Source organism: Chiloscyllium plagiosum, unplaced genomic scaffold (genome assembly GCF_037043375.1).
Source record: "Chiloscyllium plagiosum isolate Xiang-an unplaced genomic scaffold, Cpla_swu_hap1 HiC_scaffold_12, whole genome shotgun sequence".
Lineage (NCBI taxonomy): Eukaryota > Metazoa > Chordata > Chondrichthyes > Orectolobiformes > Hemiscylliidae > Chiloscyllium > Chiloscyllium plagiosum.
Genome location: NW_028270150.1, coordinates 50,097,306 through 50,116,175, shown reverse-complemented (window position 1 = coordinate 50,116,175; position 18,870 = coordinate 50,097,306). Strand labels below are relative to the sequence as shown.

Genomic DNA, 18,870 nt, shown 5'->3' with positions numbered 1-18,870 from the left:
TCATCATGTGATTGTATTCTTGCAAATTTGGATGTGCAGAAGACTTGCCTCCATCACCCAAGCCTCACTCACATTGTCTATTCCTTAGCTTCAAAAAGCTATTATGAAGTCAACCCTGTCTGAGCTGAGAAATTATAAAGTTTGTTCAGAAGCTCACCATATGACTTATTAATTTGTTTTTCTTTGCCTTCGTGGCTTTTCACCATTATTGGTTGAAGAGATATTTCTATATTATCAGAATTTATGATACTAAAGATATTTTCAGACAGGACAAGGATTTTGTTTCACCTAGCAAACCTGTCTACATAATTCTGTCAGCACATTTCTAATACTTCTGAGTCCTTTTTTTAAGAACTTGTTTTGTTCCTCCTCAAGTCTGTCTTGCTCTACATCAATGGCAGAGGTTTTCCATATAAATATCATCCTTTTAGCTTGTGAAAAATATAGTCTTCTTGGTGTTCCTTTCTTTGTCCTTAGTTTCCTCAGTACTTTATTTAAACATTTAATCAAATGTTTGAATGTTGCATCACAGAGAGGGTGGTTAAGAATGTGTTTAGCACACTTGTTCAAACCGTTGAATATGGAAGTTGGGACGTCATGTTGAGGTTGTATAGGATGTTTGTGAGGCTACTTGTGGAGTACTGTGTACAGTTCTGATTGCCCTGCTGTAGGGAGGATGTTTTTAAATTGGAGAAGGTTCAGAAAAGATTTACCAGGATGTTGCCAGGACTGGAGAGTTTGGGTTATAAAGAGAGGTTGGAAAGGCTGGGGACTTTTTTCACTGGTGCATAGGAGGTTGAGGGGTGACTTTATAGAGATTTATAAAATCATGAGTGGCATAGGTAAGGTGAATAGCAAAGGTCTTTTCCTAGGATGGGGGAAAAGTTCAAAACTACAGAGCATAATTTTAAGGTGAGTGTTGAAAGATTTAGGAGAGACCTGAGGGGCAACATTTTCATACAGAGGGTGGTTCAAATGTGGAATGGACTGCCAGAGAAATGGTAAATGCAGATACAGTACAATATTTAAAAGACATTTGGGCAGATACATGAATAGGGAAGGTTTAAAGGGATATGGTCCAAATGCAGGCAGGTGGGACTAGTTTAGATTGGGAAACTTGGCCAGCATGAATAAGTTGGACTAAAGGATCTTTTTCTGTGCTGTATGAGTCTTTGACTGTACAAGAGTGGAAAGATCCAAGCAGTAAACTTTTCATCATTCATGATTTTTGAAACTTCTGTGATTAGCTGTGTATCTGGTCTCCATCCCCATCTCTAGTAGGAGAATACTCTATTGGAAACACAGAGACTCATATAGCTGCAGTACTCCAATGTTGTCTTATCAGGGTTGAATATAGTTTTGAAATGACTTTTCTGGATTTAAATGTCCAGACAATATCAATGGCAGTCTATCCCAAGATTCTGTTTGGTTTTATTTTAGCAGATAGGAAGATTGTGTTGTTTATTTTAGTGATTTGATCATCCCAACCCTGAGATTCATCTTCTGATCCAATCCTTTAAATATAATCTCATTTAACACTTGATTCACGTTTGTTTATTGCATGCAAAATCCCATAATTTGTCTCTCAGTAGTTTGGAATCTTATTCTGTGAACACTAGTTAGTATGATTATATTTTAAAACTGCACATAAAACTTCCTTAAACTCTTGTTCACCTGCTTATTAGTGACTTTGAACCTCCCTTACTATTAGAATCTCTTATTCCTTTTTAATACATAAAGCTGTATTCAGCTTTCACCATCATCTTTTTGTTTTATTCATTCATGGCATGTGAGTGCCCTTGGCTGGGCCAGCACTTATTGCATATCCCGAGTTCCCCTCGAGAAAGTGGTATTGAGCTTGAACCGCTGTAGTACATTTGGTATAGGTACTTGAGCAGTGCTATTCGCAATATGTTTCTATTTCAGAATAACAAGGGGCTTAGAGGGGATCTTGCAGATGCTAGTGATCATGAGTTTGAAAGGTGCTGTCTAAGGAGCCTTGGTAAATTTTTGCACTACATCTCATAGTGCACACTGCTACTACTTCTTGGTGTGGTAGTGGTTGTTAGAGTGAATGTTTGCAGATGTACCAATCTTTGTCCTCAATGGTATCAAGGGTCTTGAGTATTGTTGAAGCTGTATTCATCCAGGCAAGTGGGGAGTTATTTTTTTGCAGATGGTGGGAGGACAAGCTTTCGGGAGTCAGACTCATTGGAGGATTTAGTCTCTGGTCAAAAGCAAATCCAAGGATATTGATGGTTAGTGACTCAGTAGTGGTAATGGTGGTGGGGGTTGGGTGGGAGGTGGGACGTGGGCTGGGGGGATGGTAGAAAAGTTTCTAAACAGTTCTAGTGAGAGTCACAAGACATGAGAAGACAAAAAAATCATGGTGATAATAGTCTGCATGGCTGATGGATAAAATCAAAACCTGTGGTGATTTTTAAAACTAAAACCATGCCAAAAATCCCTACAGGATCTTTTGTCCATATCCATAGTAGCATAACAATTGATGAATGGTGAGGGTGAAGTGAAGTTGTGGATTGATAATGGGTATAATTAATCACCTGGTGGCCTATGAACATAACATTGTTAGTGTAAGACATATTAAGACCCCAAATACTAATGAAATTAAGAGACAGTCATGGAGAAAACATACCTAAGTTAAAGTTATAACAGGTATCTAACATTTGTAATTCAACCTTTAGATGTGTATCTCAGTAAGCCATTTCAAGGATCATGATCATACAGAATAGAATAGTTGGATAGTGGACGAACTTCGCTTGATGATTTCAATAGGAGAAATGAGGGCTGCAGATGCTGGAGATCAGAGCTGAAAATGTGTTGCTGGAAAAGCGCAGCAGGTCAGGCAGCATCCAAGGAGCAGGAGAGTCGACGTTTCGGGCCTGAAGAAGGGCTTATGCTCGAAATGTCGATTCTCCTCCTTGGATGCTGCCTGACCTGCGCTTTTCCAGCAACACATTTTCAGCGCTGATGATTTTAATAATCTTGTCATCCAATTATCACATGTTAGTAATACACAAACTGCCCAAAAACAAAAAAGGAATGAGAAACATCAAATTCAGTAGGTCGAAAGGAAGATGTTTTGTTTTGGAGGGACGTTTCTGAAACTGAAACTGTCAAATCTGATCGAAAATAGATTCATGCGATGATGCCTTAACCAAATAACTCTGAATGAATTTGGTGAACTCTTTATTTCAGACCTCCGAGGCAATTTGACAGCCTTGTAAATGCTTTCATTATTGTCAAAGAAATTATTGTAGAATGAGTTAACTAATTCAACAAAAAAATTATTTTCAATTCTGTAGCTATAATAGGTCAGAGGCTGGGATTCTGTGACAAATAACTCTCCTCCAGATTCTCTATAATCTATCAACTTTCTATCCACTACTTCAAACATTTATTCCCATCACCATTGCACAGTGGTTATAAAATGCCTGGTTAGATAAGTGATGGATTTGTAATGAAACTAAATGGGTACAAGAAATTCTAAATGGATGGGATCAGATTGCAATAGACATAACTTGCTCATTAATATTCAATTTTGGTTCCATCAGGGCAAGTGAACTAATAACTATGATTCATTTATGGACATTCCAAATGTGAGATCAGAGTGTGTACCCTTGAAATCAAGGCTGCATTTGACTGAGTCTGACATAAAAGAACACTAGCAAAACTAGAGTGAATGGGAATCGGGGGAAAACTCTCCACTGATTGGAGTCATACACGGCACAAAGGAAAATGGTTGTGATTACTGGAGGTCAGTCATCTCAGCTCCAAAACATCTCTGTAGGAGTTCTTCAGGGTAGTATTCAAGGGCCAACCACCTTCAGCTACATCATTATGTTACAACTTGAGATGACATGCTGGTAACCAAGGGGTCATTACAAAAGACAAAAAAATTATCAGTGTACCCAAATCGCTAATTTTACCTATCTGATAGAACCAACTTAACAGAAAACAGACAAGGTTCCCGCACTTATCAAGAACTATTGTTTATTATAAATACAAAGGTTCTAACTACAGGTAAACATCTATGAATTCTACCTATATAACTGTAACCCCCTTCTAAATCCACCACCCTCCCAGCCCAAATAAACAGATCAGACAAGAAAACATCGGTGTTCTGGATGGAGGCAAAAACATACTGGTGAAAGAGCTCAGTTGCATCTCAGGGTTAGATGGAGTGCACATTCCAGCTTCCTGCCCCCAGCCAGGCCCACCAAATCATTCAGTTCTCTAATTTACTTATGAACACAATTTCATACAGGGCTGTAATTTCAAATTCTGACATGCAAACATTTCCTTGTATGTACGAAAGGCTATTTTCTGGTGTCCTGCATTTTGTTCCAGATTGAGTACAAATTGATTTGCGAACATATTCAAGAACAGAGCTGATTTGCAACTCTGGTTTTGCCTGTAATTAAAATACTAGGTGAAAGTGAGGACTGCAGATGTTGGAGATTAGAGTCGAACGTGTGGTGCTGGCAAAGCACAGCAGGTCAGACAGCATCCATGGAGCAGGAGAGTCGATGTTTCAGGCAAAAGCCCTTCATCAGGAGTGAGCCAAGGGGGTGGTGACATAAATGGGAGGGTGTGGGGCTGGGGAAGGTAGCTGAGAGTGTGATAGGTAGATGGAGGTGGGGGTAATGGTGATAGTTTAGAGGGGAGGGTGAAGCGGATAGGTGGGAAGGAAGATGGACAGGTCATGAGGGTGATGCTGATGTGGAAGGAGCCCCAGCTATGCCTGTCTTTGTTGGTTACAGTCCATCTTCCTTAGCTACACCAGCACTATTCACCACGTTTTACTCCGCTACATTGATGACTGCATCAGAGCCACCTTGTGCTCCCACAAGGAGGTTGAACAGTTAATCAACTTCACCAACACATCCACCCTGACCTTAAATTCACCTAGACCATCTCAAACACCTCCCTCCCCTTCCTGGATCTGTCTATCTCCATCAATAGTGATCAACACAACACTGACATCTTCTACAAACCCACTGACTCCCACGGCTACCTGGACTACACCTCCTCTCACCCTGTCTTCTGTAAAAGTGCTATCCCTTATTCCCAATTCGTCTACCTCTGTTGCATCTGCTCCCAGGAGGACCTGTTCCACCACAGAACACACCAGGTGGCCTCCTTCTTTAAAGACTGCAATTTCGCCTCCCACGTGGTTGATGATGCCCTCCAGTGCATCTCATCCACTTTCCGCACCTCCGACCCCAAACCTCACTCCTCCAACTCCAACAAGGACAGAATCCCCTGGGCCTCACCTACTACCCCACCAACCTCCGTATACATCGCATCATCCTCCGCCATTTCCGCCAACTACAAGTGGACTCCACCACCAGACACACATTTCCCTCCCCACCCCTATCCACTTTCTGTGAAGACTGTCCCTCCACGACTACCTCATCAGGTCCATGGTCAACACAAACCCACTCTCCCCTCCCGGCATCTTCCCTTGCCACTGCAGGAATTGCAAAACCTGCACCCACACCTTCCCCTTCACCTCAGTCCAAGGCCACAAAGGAGCCATCCACATCCATCAAAGTTTCATCTGCACTTCCACACGTGTCATTTACTGTATCCATTGCTCCAGATGCGGTCATCTCTACGTTGGGGAGACAGGACACCTACTTGCACAGCACTTCAGAGAACATCTCCAGGACACCTGCACCAACCAACCCCAATGGTCTGTGACCGAACACTTCAACTGCCTCTCCCACTCCGCCAAGGACGTGCAGGTCCTGGGCCTCCTCCACTGCCACTCCCTAACCACCCAATGCCTGAAGGAAGAACCCCTCTTCCTCGAGACCCTCCAAACCCATGGCATCAATGTGGATTTCACCAGTTTCCTCATTTCTCCTCTCCCTACCTTATCCCAGATCCAACCTTCCATCTCAGCACTGCCCTCATGACCCGCCTTACCTTTCCATCTTCCTATCCACTCCATCTTCCCCTCTGACCTATCACCATTACCTCCACTTCCATCTAATTATTGCACTCTCAGCTACCTGCGCCCCCTGCCCCACCCCCTCCCATTTATCTCACCACCCTCTTAGCTTTGAGAAACTAATAATCCATATGATGTTACTATACTGCTGTATTACTTACTATATTGACAAAAATTGAGCATAAGCAAATGACATTTGATTCTCCAGAGTTTTTTTTTCAGGGGAGTGGCCCTTTGGCACTGAGCATAAAAGAAAATAACAATCCTCAACCATAACACAGATTCATAGATACCAAAAAAGGTTATGACTACATTTTGTACTGAATATATGTTTTATGGGAAACCTACCTTGTAATTACAGCCATAAACTTTGGTGTTATTCTGGACAAAACTGGAATTGCATCTTGTAAGCAAGATTTTGTCTAATAGCATTTTTCAGCTCTCCACTGTAATATATGAATGCAAGAAGTATCTTAACTACATAATTCATATATTCATATATAAATAGAATCATAGAACTGCCACAGTGCAGAAAGAAACCATTTGGCACATCATGTCTGTGCTGAACCTCTGAGGAGCATTCCACTGTAAACCCATATTTACCATCGCTAACCCACCTCGCCTGCAATTCCTGGACACCACATAGCAATTTAGCATGGCCAGTCCTCCTAATCTGCATATCTTAGGACAGTGGGAGAAAACAGGTGCACCTGAAGGAAACCCACACAGACACAGGAAGAATATGCAAACTCCACACAGACAATTGCCCAAGGTTGGAATTGTACCTGGGTAAAAGCAAATTGCTGCGGATGCTGGAATCTGAAATCTTTGTCAAAGCTTTGACAAAGGGTCAGTTAGACTCGAAACGTCAGCCCTTTTCTCTCCTTACAGATGCTGCCAGACCTGCTGAGATTTTCCAGAATTTTCCCTTTTGGAATTGAATCTGGGTCCCTTGTACTGTGAAACAGCAGTGCTAACCACCAAGCAACCGTACTGCTCCTAAATAGGCATTGTGCTGCAAGGAGATTTTATATGCAATTGTAAGAAATGTAAGGCTATTTTGACTGGAAGGTTTTCCTTCATCAAGTAAGTTTTTATTGTACGTTTTTTATTTTTTTATAAGGGTCAGTTGCATCATTTTCCCATCTGGTTGAAATGAGTATATAAAGATCTGTGTGTCTGTAATAGCTGTTGCTAAGTTTTACCTTCAAAAAAAAACTGTGACTGACTTCTTTGTAGATGTATCCCAGAATCTCCACATTGGCTGTACACTCAAGGGCGGTGGAATGAAGCAAAGAATATACTTGACAACTTTGCAAAAAAGAATGGTCAGCAGAAGTATTCAGTATTTCTGAAGCCACCAACTGGAGAAATTGATGATGAGTCCAGTAATATGTTTGATCTTTTCCGGGATCGAGTTCTCTTGTGGCGGACATTGATAATGATGTATGTTTGGTATGTCTCAAATATGTCATTTTGATACATCATTTTAGTTAGAGTTTTATGCTACAGTAATTGGCTGATGCAAATGACATGGATGTACTTAACGAAAGTCTAAATAAGCATTTGAGGGAGAAGGAAATGGAAGAGTCTTGATAAATTAGAAGAGGAAAGATAGGAGAACAATGCTTGGTCGAGTATTAATACCAACATGGACTGGTTTGGCCAAATAATTTGTCTTTGTTCCATATTTTATATCGTGTGTTGTATTGTAGTTGTGACCAAGCAGATTACATACATTTGGACTTTTGCAGTCTGGAACTAGGAGGCTTGAGAACAATTGATATATTTTGTTTCCTTATTTGCTACTCTCTTACAGCATAACTGAGATTGGAAATTCAACAGACATAGATTAAATGTGCAATTCTTTCTATCTGTGTTTTAAGATGACTGTAGTTTTACAAGTTTCAAATCCTGTACTAGAATTTTCTGGAATGCGATGTTTGGGCTCTTACTCCTGTCGACTTTTATTCTGTCATTGTTAAAAATTGTTACAATTCTTGAAAGTTCTTTTTTGTTCAGCTACCTAACAAAACATTGTATTTCATCAAATGTAATTTGAATAAATTATAGATACAAACAAAATGATTTTAGATTAGGAAATAAAACAAGGAATATTTGCTTTGAACTTCCATATATTAATCTTGTAACTATTGCTCTTTCTCTTTTCTCATTAGGTTTATATGCAGTCTTGTATATTATGGGCTGACTCTAAATTCCAGTGACATGGGTGGTAATCAATATCTAAATGTAGCACTTTCGGGAATAGCTGAGTTGCCTTCATATCCTCTCTGTTTCTTTCTGTTGAACCGCTCTTGGTGAGTTGACAATACCCTACTCCTCTCTATATGCAAATGCCTTTACAAAATCTTTCACTTATTTGACTATTTGTTGCTCATCTCATTTTCTAAAATGATTTTCTGTTTTGTCTTGATATTCATTTGCAAAAAATAATCAATCTATTGACAATAATGTTGTCTTTTTCTAGTGAGTATCCATAATACTTATAGCTTTTAATGGACTTTGGGGTGATGTTGACAGCCACTTACAGTTCTTAGTCAATCTTTCAATTATTTAACATGAACAGCAGGCTATTGAAGTTTCTAATGGCACATATGATTGAACATTTGCGTAGACTTAGTTCAGAAGTTTAACAGCTAAAGTGCATTTATCCCTGTTGGTCTTTTAGTATAATTATCCCCATGTCCTTTTGAGTCAGAAAGCTGTTGATTCAAGCCCTATTCCTAAGTTAATTTCATAAAACTGAGGTTTGTTGTGGTGGCAGATATGCTGTCTTTTGAATAAACTAATAACTTCAAGCTCTGCCTGTATGGATCTGGTAGTTCAGATGGATTCTAAAAATCCTTACTGTAAGCAAGACCACAGTTTACCATCCTTTCAGTATTCCCCTCAGCCAACACTGTCAAAAATGGCTTAACTGGTTCTGCTGTTTGTGTGTTCCTGGTAAAGCACAAAATTCCCTAATTAAATAGCATTTTAAATTAAGGAATCAATTTTTAACATGGTTATGATACATTTCTGTTCTGTAATATAAAGGTATAAATAATTTCAATCATTTAGTGCTTGTGCCCTAATTATGTAAATTTTGTTAAGTAATGTGGTAGCATTTTCAGTAACTGACAGTCTGGTTTTGTTTGACATTTCTAATTAAACAACCATTTTTATAAATTGAAAATAAGAAGCAAATTAATTTCCTATTTTATTTTATTGCAACATTCTGATCTTTGAAATATTCACTGTCCAATATTCGTGAAAATAACAGAACATTATTTATTCTTCATAAGAACTATGAGCAGGAATAAGCATTTCAGCCCCTGGGCCTGCTCTGCCATTCAATAACGTCATGGCTGATCTTACTTTGGTCTCAACTCTACTTTCCTGTCCACTGTCCATAAACCATCAACCCATTACTAATTAAAAATATGTCCATCTCCTCCTTAAATTTAGTCAGTATCCCAGTGTCCACCACACTCCAGGTAATTGAATTCTACAGATTCACTCCTCTTTGAGAGAAATAATTTCTCCTCATCTCTGTTTTAAATCTGCTACCCCTTATCTTAAAACAATGGCCTTTTGTTCTAAATTGCCCCACACAAGGGAAAATCCTCCCTATCTCCCTTGTCAAGCCCCTTTAGCATTTTGTACACCTCAGTTAGGTTTCCTTTCATTCACCAGAGTGCATAGACCTGAATTGCTCAATCTTTCTTTATAAGTCAAACCCTTCATTCTCTGGAATTAATCTAGTGAATCTCCTCTGATCAGCCTTCAATGCAACTACATCTCTCCTCAAGTAATGGGACAAAAATTGCATGTAGTGTTCCAAGTGCAGTCTCACTAATGCCTTGTACAGTTGCAGCAATGTTTCCTTACTTTTATACTCTGTTCTTCTCACAATAAATGCCGAAATTCAATTTGTCTTCCTTATTACCTCCTGTAGCTGCAGACTATTTACATTTTGAGGTTGTAATCCATGAATAATTTTAAATTTGTGTAAATAAAGAAGTCAGTATTGATACTCAAAAAATATGTTGCAGAATGGCAAAAAGAATGTCTGAACCTCTGATTTGTGGCCACACATATTGTCCCTGCTCTTCCTCCAGGTCAGGCCGTAGACGGACATTAGCAGGATTCCTTCTGTTGGGAGGTGCCACTTGTCTTATTATAATTTTGTTGCCAGAAAAGAAAGGCAAGTTAAATATATTATTAAAATACCTGTATGTTTGTCATTTAGTCAAAGGTCATAGCAATGTTTCATTTCTGTAATTGTGCAGAAATTTTATTTCATTACTTTATCACTGTTCAAAGTGATGAATATCACTGCCAGAAAATTAGTTGAATGGATGCTAGTGTCTGGCTGTAATATTGCATGCATTCAAACTGTCTGTTTTTGCGCATTAATGGTTAGTTTTTCAAATTCTTAGGCCACTTGATTGTGCTGCATGTTGATCACTACTTTGCCATTTTTAAACAGGGTCAGATTTCACTGAAATTATCTGGCACTCATTAGTCAGTGAATATATATAATTGAGAAGAATAGAAACTAACAGAGCTACAGATTGTTCAATTTTCAACTAATACCGTTACTGGAATTGCACATAAATCATCAACTCAAGACCATCTAGGCGGTGCATGATTTCTCACTTTAATCAAATCTGGTATAGAAACTTGTGGATGGATCATTGTTTGAGATTACTACATAGGAGGCCTTCAAGAATTGACTACACTGATCTAGGAAACTAATGATAAAGGTAGCAGTTGAGTGATGATATGCAATTATCAGCAGAAAGTTTTGTGAGCGCAATATGTATTATCTGCTATTGCTGACCTCAGATATTTTAATTTCTTAGAAATTTTCATATCACTATAAATTAAAACAATGCAATTATTTCATGATTCTCACTCTTAGGAATAATAAAACAGTGTATTACTCTGACATGGATAGAAAACTAGAGAGCTGTTTGGCAGATAGGAAACAAAGAGTAGGAGTTAATTATTCTTTTTCTGTGTGGCAGCCAGTGACTATTGGGGTAGTGCAGGAATCAATACTAGGATCCTAGTTATTCATAATACATGTTCATGATTTAGATGAGGGAACTAACCTCCCTGGTTTGTAGATGAAACATAGATGTGTGGGAGAGAGAACTGTGAGGATGAATCAGAGGTACTTCCGTGTAATTTGGATAAAGTGAGCTTGTAGGAAAAGGTATGGCAGATGAAGTATTATATAGATAATTGAGGTTGTTCACTTTGTAGCAAAAAAAGGAAGGCAGGTTATTATCTGAATGCCTGAAAGTAAGCATGAAGGTGCAGTAGGCAATGAAGAAGGCAAATGGTATGTTGGCTTTCATAGTGAGAAGATTAGTGTATAGGAGCAGATATGTCTTGCTGCAAATGTACAGGGTCTTGGTGAGATTACCTGGAGTATTGTATACAGCTTTGGTCTCCTCACCTGGGGAAGAATTTCCTAGCTATGGAAGGAGTGCAACAAAAATTTACAAGACACATTTCTGGAATGGGAGAGCCATATAAAGAGCAATTGTATCAGTTAGGATATATTTGCTGGAGTTTAGAAGAATGAGGGGAGAAACCATAGAATCCTATAAAATGCTAGCAGGACTAGTCAGATTAAATGCAGGAAGGATGTTTTGAATGACTGGGGAGTCCAGAACCAGGGATCAATGTTTAAAAATACAGGATAGGCTATTTAGGACTGAGGTAAAAACAATGACTGCAGATGCTGGAAACCAGATTCTGGATTAGTGGTGCTGGAAGAGCACAGCAGTTCAGGCAGCATCCAAGGAGCAGCGAAATCGATGTTTCGGGCAAAAGTCTTTCATCCGGAATAAAGGCAGTGAGCCTGAAGCGTGGAGAGATAAGCTAGAGGAGGGAGAAAGTAGCATAGAGTACAATGGGTGAGTGGGGGAGGGGATGAAGGTGATAGGTCAGGGAGGAGAGGGTGGAAGAGCTTCAGGGCAGAGGAAATGACCTGGGAGTTGCAGTGGGAGAGGGACTCTGAGATTCTTGTAGAGAGAGGAGGAAAACTTCTTCAAGGCAGGCATCCTTGCAAGAGGATTCGCAGTAGGGTTAAAATCAATGAGGTTAAAAACAATGACTGCAGATACTGGAAACCAGATTCTGGATTAGTGGTGCTGGAAGAGCATTTAGGACTGAGATGAGGAGAAGAGAGTTTCAAAAGCTTGTGACCCTCTGAGAGAAAAAATTGTACTTAATCTATTTTAAATGGGAGTCCTCTGATTTTTAATCATAATTCTTGATTCTGCCGTAACAGGGATCATCCCCTGTCTATCTATCCAGTCAAGATTCCTTTGGATCTCAAAGTGTTAAAGTAAATGTTCCACATATAGTGTTGTAACAGAAGTGAACACTATTACAGCTTGGACTGTCACCTGCCAAATATGGGTTTGAAAGAGTCAATACTGAGGTGCTCAGCTCATTGTGAGGTCATATGGATAATTATGTGGGCAGAACAGCTTAGAATCTTGAACGAGTGAGACCTAACATCTGATCCTCCTCAAAATCTTTATGTAACAATACCTATCATATCAATATAGATACTTTTATTAAACTCATTCAGGCATATTATAAAAAGGTGGGACTTGTACCCAAGTCTTCTGGCCCAGAGATATGGACACTCATTACACCAAAACAATCCATCACATCAATGTAAACTGTAACTCATTGGTAACATGTAATGAGTTTGAGTCCAGAGGCTAGAATCAATTTCCCTGACCATAAGGTCTCAATTTTTTCTTTTCCCTCAAGAGTCTCGTGACCTGCTATAGAACCTTAATGTTTCTCCTCCTGTCTACTTCCACTAGTAATGCCTGCAGAACTGCTTTAGAGATCCTGAAGACATCATTTTGCCCTGAAGTTCAATTTTCCTCGTTTACAATTGAAGCAATTGACTTCAACAACAGTCTGCTGTAATTCAAAAGCATATTTCTTTCAGAGGGATAGTCTGCCTGCAAGATCGAAATCGACTGTATCCTATGTTGTTAACACACACTGCTCGATCCCATGTTGAACACAGAGCAGAGACATCTGGCAAGGTGACAAATGCTGAGCCCAATACCCATTTAAGTGAGGTGTTAGCATCAAATGTACCTACCCACTGGAGCACAGATGCACACTGGTCACAAATTATGATTGGAAAAATAATACAAGCCTATTTTTAGCTGAGTTCTCAACATAGATATAAATGTTTAGAGAATTAGTTGAAGAGTATAGGTTACTGTAATTATGAATCTTCAGAATATTTAGGTTAATATTTATCAATTAATATCATTTCTCTAGCGCCGCAATGCAAATAATTCATTGCTTATAGCACTTAAGAATTTGATATTTCTTGCATTCTGGAAATGTTTTGCAGTCTACCCTTTTTTAGAACATTATTTCAACGAACCACCACACACTGCAGCATAGAGGAACTAGGAAGAGCAGAGGAAAATCATCTATAAAGTGTATTCAAAAAGAATGAGTACTCAATAAACACAGTCCACCAATTTCTCAGCAACAAACCCAAACAAGCAGACAAAACATGTCCAGAAACCATAGCCCCTAAGCTGGGGATGATCCCTGTTATGGCAGAATCAAGAACTATGATTAAAAATCAGGGGACTCCTATCAAAGACATCTTTGAAATGAGTGCCAGACTACTCAGACCTCTTGGCATCATGGTAGCCCACAAATGCACTAAAACAGCAGCTAATGAACTTGAAAGACCCTGTACAGACAACAAACAAAACTAATGTCATCTACAAAATACTTTGCAAGAACTGTTAACAAACACTACATTGGATAAACAGGCAGAAAACTAACCACCAGGATACATGAACATCAACTAGCCACAAAAAGGCATGACCCTTTCTCACTAGTATCCTTACATACAGATGAGGAAGGACACCACTTCAACTGGGACAACACATCCATCCTAGGACAAGCCAAATAGAGACACGCACAAGAATACTTAGTAGCATGGCATTCTAACCGGAACTCTATCAACAAACACGTTGACTTGGATCCCATTTACCACGCCCTGAGAAAAAGAACAGGAAATGATGTCACCACCGGAAATAAATCACCAACCCAACGCATAGAAAGCAGGCCATACCACCAGTGCTTCATCTGGGGGGCTCACTGAAGATGTTAGCTAGTATGGTGACGAAACGTCTGAAAATGAACCTTCCAGCTCAGCGAGCAAACCTACACCCAGAACCTCAACCTGAGCTACATTTCTTCTCAAAACAGGACATTGGTTAGGCCACTGTTGGAATGTTGCGTGCAATTCTGGTCTCCTTCCTATCGGAAAGATGTTGTGAAACTTGAAAGGGTTCGGAAAAGATTTACAAGGATGTTGCCAGGGTTGGTGGGTTTGAGCTATAGGGAGAGACTGAACAGGTTGGGGCAGTTTTCCCTGGAGCGTCGGAGGCTGAAGGGTGACCTTAGAGGTTTACAAAATTTATGAGGGGCATGGATAGAATAAATAGACAGTCTTTTCTCTGAGGTCGGAGAGTCCAGAACTAGAGGGCATAGGTTTAGGGTGAGAGGGGAAAGATATGAAAGAGACCTAAGGGGCGTCTTTTTCACGCAGAGGGTGGTACATGAATGGAATGAACTGCCAGAGGAAGTGGTGGAGGCTGATACAATTGCAACATTTAAGAGGCATTTGGATGGGTATATGAATAGGAAGGGTTTGGAGGGATATGGGCCAGGTACTGGCAGGTGGGACTAGATTGGGTTGGGATATCCGGTCGGCATGGACAGGTTGGACTCTATGACTCTATGGCTATTATCAGTGGAATTCGTCATCTGTTTCAGGAATTTTTACTTTGTGCTATTTTACTTGTTTATTCTGTATAAATTGTTTCACTGTGTCCTCTGGAAATTGCTGATTTGTGCTGGAGTACAGTTGATAAGTGTCATCACTCATAATGACCAATTGTCATGTTGAATCCAGACAATCATGCCAGGACATTCAAATTTGCAGAGTTTCATAGCTGAACTTGACCCTTGCCTTAACATTGCTCACATGGATATTTTTCATCATCAGTTATTGAATATCCTTGAGAGAATATTTCCTTTCATAAATCTAATTTATTACATCTAAATTGATATTGCATGCTATTGAATTATGTGTGTTGGGTTTTTTCTGCGCAGATTTCATTCAAAGCATTTTATCTTTACTATTGTCTTTTTTCAGGCATTGGAATATATTCTGTTATCAACAGTCAAGCATTTTCTATATTGGGTAAACTTTCAATAAGCGCTGCATTTAATGTGGTCTACATTTACACCTCTGAGCTCTATCCCACATCTGTCAGGTACGTCTACAACAGTTGAAACCATTGGAGTGATTGCAGGTGTGTCTTTCTGATATCCCATTAACTGTTTCACTTACGTGATTTTTCTCAATTGGTAAGCTTTTCTCCAGTGCAATTTTTATTTGTTCTTGTGGTGGACATGACACTAGTGATCCCCATTTTATTTCCCAGAGTTTTAAGAATCTATCATACATTGTGAGATTGGAAGCACACTAGCTTTCGGAGCGACACTCCTTCATCAGGTGACAATCACCTGATGAAGGAGCGTCGCTCCGAAAGCTAGTGTGCTTCCAATTAAACCTGTTGGACAATAATCTGGTGTTGTGATTTTTAACTTTGTACACCCCAGTCCAACACCGGCATTGTGAGATTGGAATAATATGTAGGCTAGATTAGGTAAAGGTAGCTGATTCACTTCTCTGAAGAATATTGGTACAAAACCTAACTTTGTAATGATCCAGTCAGTCCCAAGCTAATCTTCAGGTATTAGACCACAGGTTGCCAGATTTGTTAAATTCATTTTGATTGTGTGCCATTTTGATACATTCATTATATTAAATGTGTGATGTAAGTGCATGTCGTTAGCATACAGACTTGGTGAAATAACTAAACTCAGAGGTACTATAAGTTGCCTCTCATGTATTGTGATATTTGATATCCTCTATTTGTGTACAGTTAGGAGTAAGTTCATTTTTATTATTAACTTGAATCCTTTAGTATATTTTGTTTTTTAGAAGTGGTGACATCATAGTGAATTGCTTTGAAGCTGATTGCTTCAATTCTATCATTTGGAGAAAAACTTTCTAAAGACCTGGAATTTCAAAGTAGAATCAAGTTTTTAAAAATTCCTGAGATATTTGTTTACAAAGCAGGTGGGCATGCTCTTTAAGGTTGTCACAAGTGTGGGGACTGTGTCCTGAGCTATTCTACATATTGATTTGTGATTGTATATTTTGAAATTTCAAATATTTGCTTATTATTTCCTTGTTTTCCTACAGGAATGTTGGGCTAGGCATTTGTTCAATGTGTGCTAGACTGGGAGGAATCCTTGCACCTTTTCTTCCATTACTGGTTAGTGTATAATTCTCTCATCTCTCAGTAGCGCTCTTCCATATACTTTTCCCTCTACCCTTGGAGGGTACAGTTATCTAATACTTGGCTTTGTTTAGACTTTATATTTGATTTGTTGCTTCATCTCTTAGAGTTGGATTAAAACTAGTTTAGATTACTTAGTGTGGAAACAGGCCCTTCAACCCAACAAGTCCACACCGACCCGCCATCCACCCAGACCAATTCCCCTACATTTACCCCATCACCTAACATGACGGGCAATTTAGCATGGCCAATTCACCTAACCTGCACATTTTTGGACTGTGGGAGGAAACCGGAGCACCCGCAGACACTGGGAGAATGTGCAAACTCCACACAGACAGTCGCCTGAGGTGGGAATTGATCCCGGGTCTCTGCCGCTGTGAGGCAGCAGCGCTAACCACTGTGCCACCATGCCGCTGTTAATCAATAATAAACTTAGAACAATACAGCACACGAATGGGCCCTTTGACCCACAATGTTGTGCTAAACATGATGCCAAATTAAACTAATCCCTTCTGCCTGACCTTGGCCCATATCCCTCCATTCCTTGCACATTCATATGCTTATCTAAAAGTCTTTTAAATGTCCCTATCGTATCTGCCTCCATCACCACCCTGTTCTAGCATGTTCCAGACTCCTATCACACTTTGTATTTTGAAAAAAACTCCTTTGAACTTTCCCCCTGTCACCTTAAATGCATGCCGCCTGGTTTTAGATATTTCAACTCTGGGGAAAGAGATTCTGTCAATCCTATGAATGCATCTCATAATTTTATAGACTTCTATCAAATTTCCCCTCAGCCTCTGCCACTCCAGAGAAAACAAGCTGAACTCTTCTCGCCTCTCCTAGTAGCTCATATCCTTTAATCCAGGTGGCATCCTGGTAAACCTCTTCTGCACCCTCTACAAAGCATCCACTTCTTTCCAGTAATGTGGCACCATAATTGAACGCAATACTCCATGTGATCTAACCAACAACCTATAAATCTGCAACATGATGTCCTGATTCTTGTATTCACTTCCACAATCAATAAATGCAAGCATGCCATATGCCTTCTTTACCACCCTTTCTACTTGTGTGGCCACTTTCTGTGAGCTATGAACTTGAACCCCAAGGTCCCTTTGCATATCAATTTTGTTCACAGTCCTGCCATTGACTGTATACTTTTCTTTAACATTTGATCTCCCAAAGTGCAGCATCTCACACCTACCCAGAGTAATTTCCACCTACCATTTCTCCACCCATGTCTGCAACTGGTCTGTATCCCACTGTATCCTTCTACACTACCCACAACACCAATCTTTGCATCATCTACAAACTTACTAACCCATCCATCTACATTTTCATCCAAAAAAGATTTATTATTTTAATACAATCTGAGAAGTGTGCCAAGACATTTGCTTACATTTAATATGTAAGTGTAGTTTGTTTTTGTGTATTTTGAGTGACAAAACTCTCCTCTGTTTGTATTTATAGTTTTGGATAGCTCAGTAGTAAGGACGGTATTGGTTACTGGTAACAGGGTAAACCACATCATGTAACTGTTTTCAACAATGAGTCTGAGAACCATTAGTTTAGCAGAAGATCATGTTTGTAAAATAATTTAGTGCTAGGAACTAGATATCAAACAGCACATTTGAATAAAATACAAAAGGAATTGGATCCTGCAGATGCCTTTCTGCTCTCAGAACAACAAACTTTAATGGGTTCGCCAGTCCTCAATGGAGCATTGTAACAGAACCAATAAACAGTTCACAGGAACCTATGAAATGGAAACTCATCAAATCAAAATAGCATTATCCAGCATGATGATGCACCCCAGACCCTACAGTGCCCACTGGACTCCAAAAACCTCTATCGTGCATTTCAATGCTGGTAACTGGTACCAAAATGTTAGATATTTGTATCCATACAATTCACAACTATTGTGCATTAAAAATCACTTTTGGTTATATTGAACTACTGAACGAAAAATGAATTTTCTAGAGTTGCATTTCTACATCAAAGTGTTTCCTGTTACTAATATTCTACATTTATTGAAATAACTCCACAGAGGCTGGTTTCCCATCACCAAGTCACCCTTTAATTATACATGGACAGCCCTTGACACTGAACTAACTCCCTCAAAGCCAGCTCTGAGTGAACAGAACCTCTGACACTCCTGTTTATATCTGTCAGAGCTCCCTGATTGGACCAGATTATCAGCCCCAATCAGGGAACTCATATTCTGAGGTCCACTCGGCTGATATCATTACAATCACTATAATCACCTTATATATGCAATTTTTAAAAATAATCTGAAAATTAATTGAAATCTAGAACTAGCTCCCTTTTAAGATTAATATTTAACCTTAATTCAACTTATTAGAAATCAATTGTGCTTATAATGGTCTTTTAAAACTCTATTGCTCTACCCTCACTGCAGTCATCAAGTAC

The 18,870-nt window shown here is 39.4% G+C and overlaps 1 protein-coding gene across 3 annotated transcripts in view; it reads left to right on the top strand.

The window, feature by feature from the left end:
- The window catches only part of LOC122555175 (solute carrier family 22 member 15-like), an 81,601-nt gene that overhangs the window by 33,685 nt on the left and 29,046 nt on the right, over positions 1–18,870 (top strand). For all 3 annotated transcript variants that reach the window (XM_043700908.2, XM_043700907.2, XM_043700909.2), the window contains exons 6-10: positions 7,220–7,435; positions 8,158–8,298; positions 10,102–10,187; positions 15,222–15,342; positions 16,341–16,413. In XM_043700908.2, the coding sequence (XP_043556843.1) occupies positions 7,220–7,435; positions 8,158–8,298; positions 10,102–10,187; positions 15,222–15,342; positions 16,341–16,413 (637 nt within the window). The remainder of the gene's footprint in view (positions 1–7,219; positions 7,436–8,157; positions 8,299–10,101; positions 10,188–15,221; positions 15,343–16,340; positions 16,414–18,870) is intronic.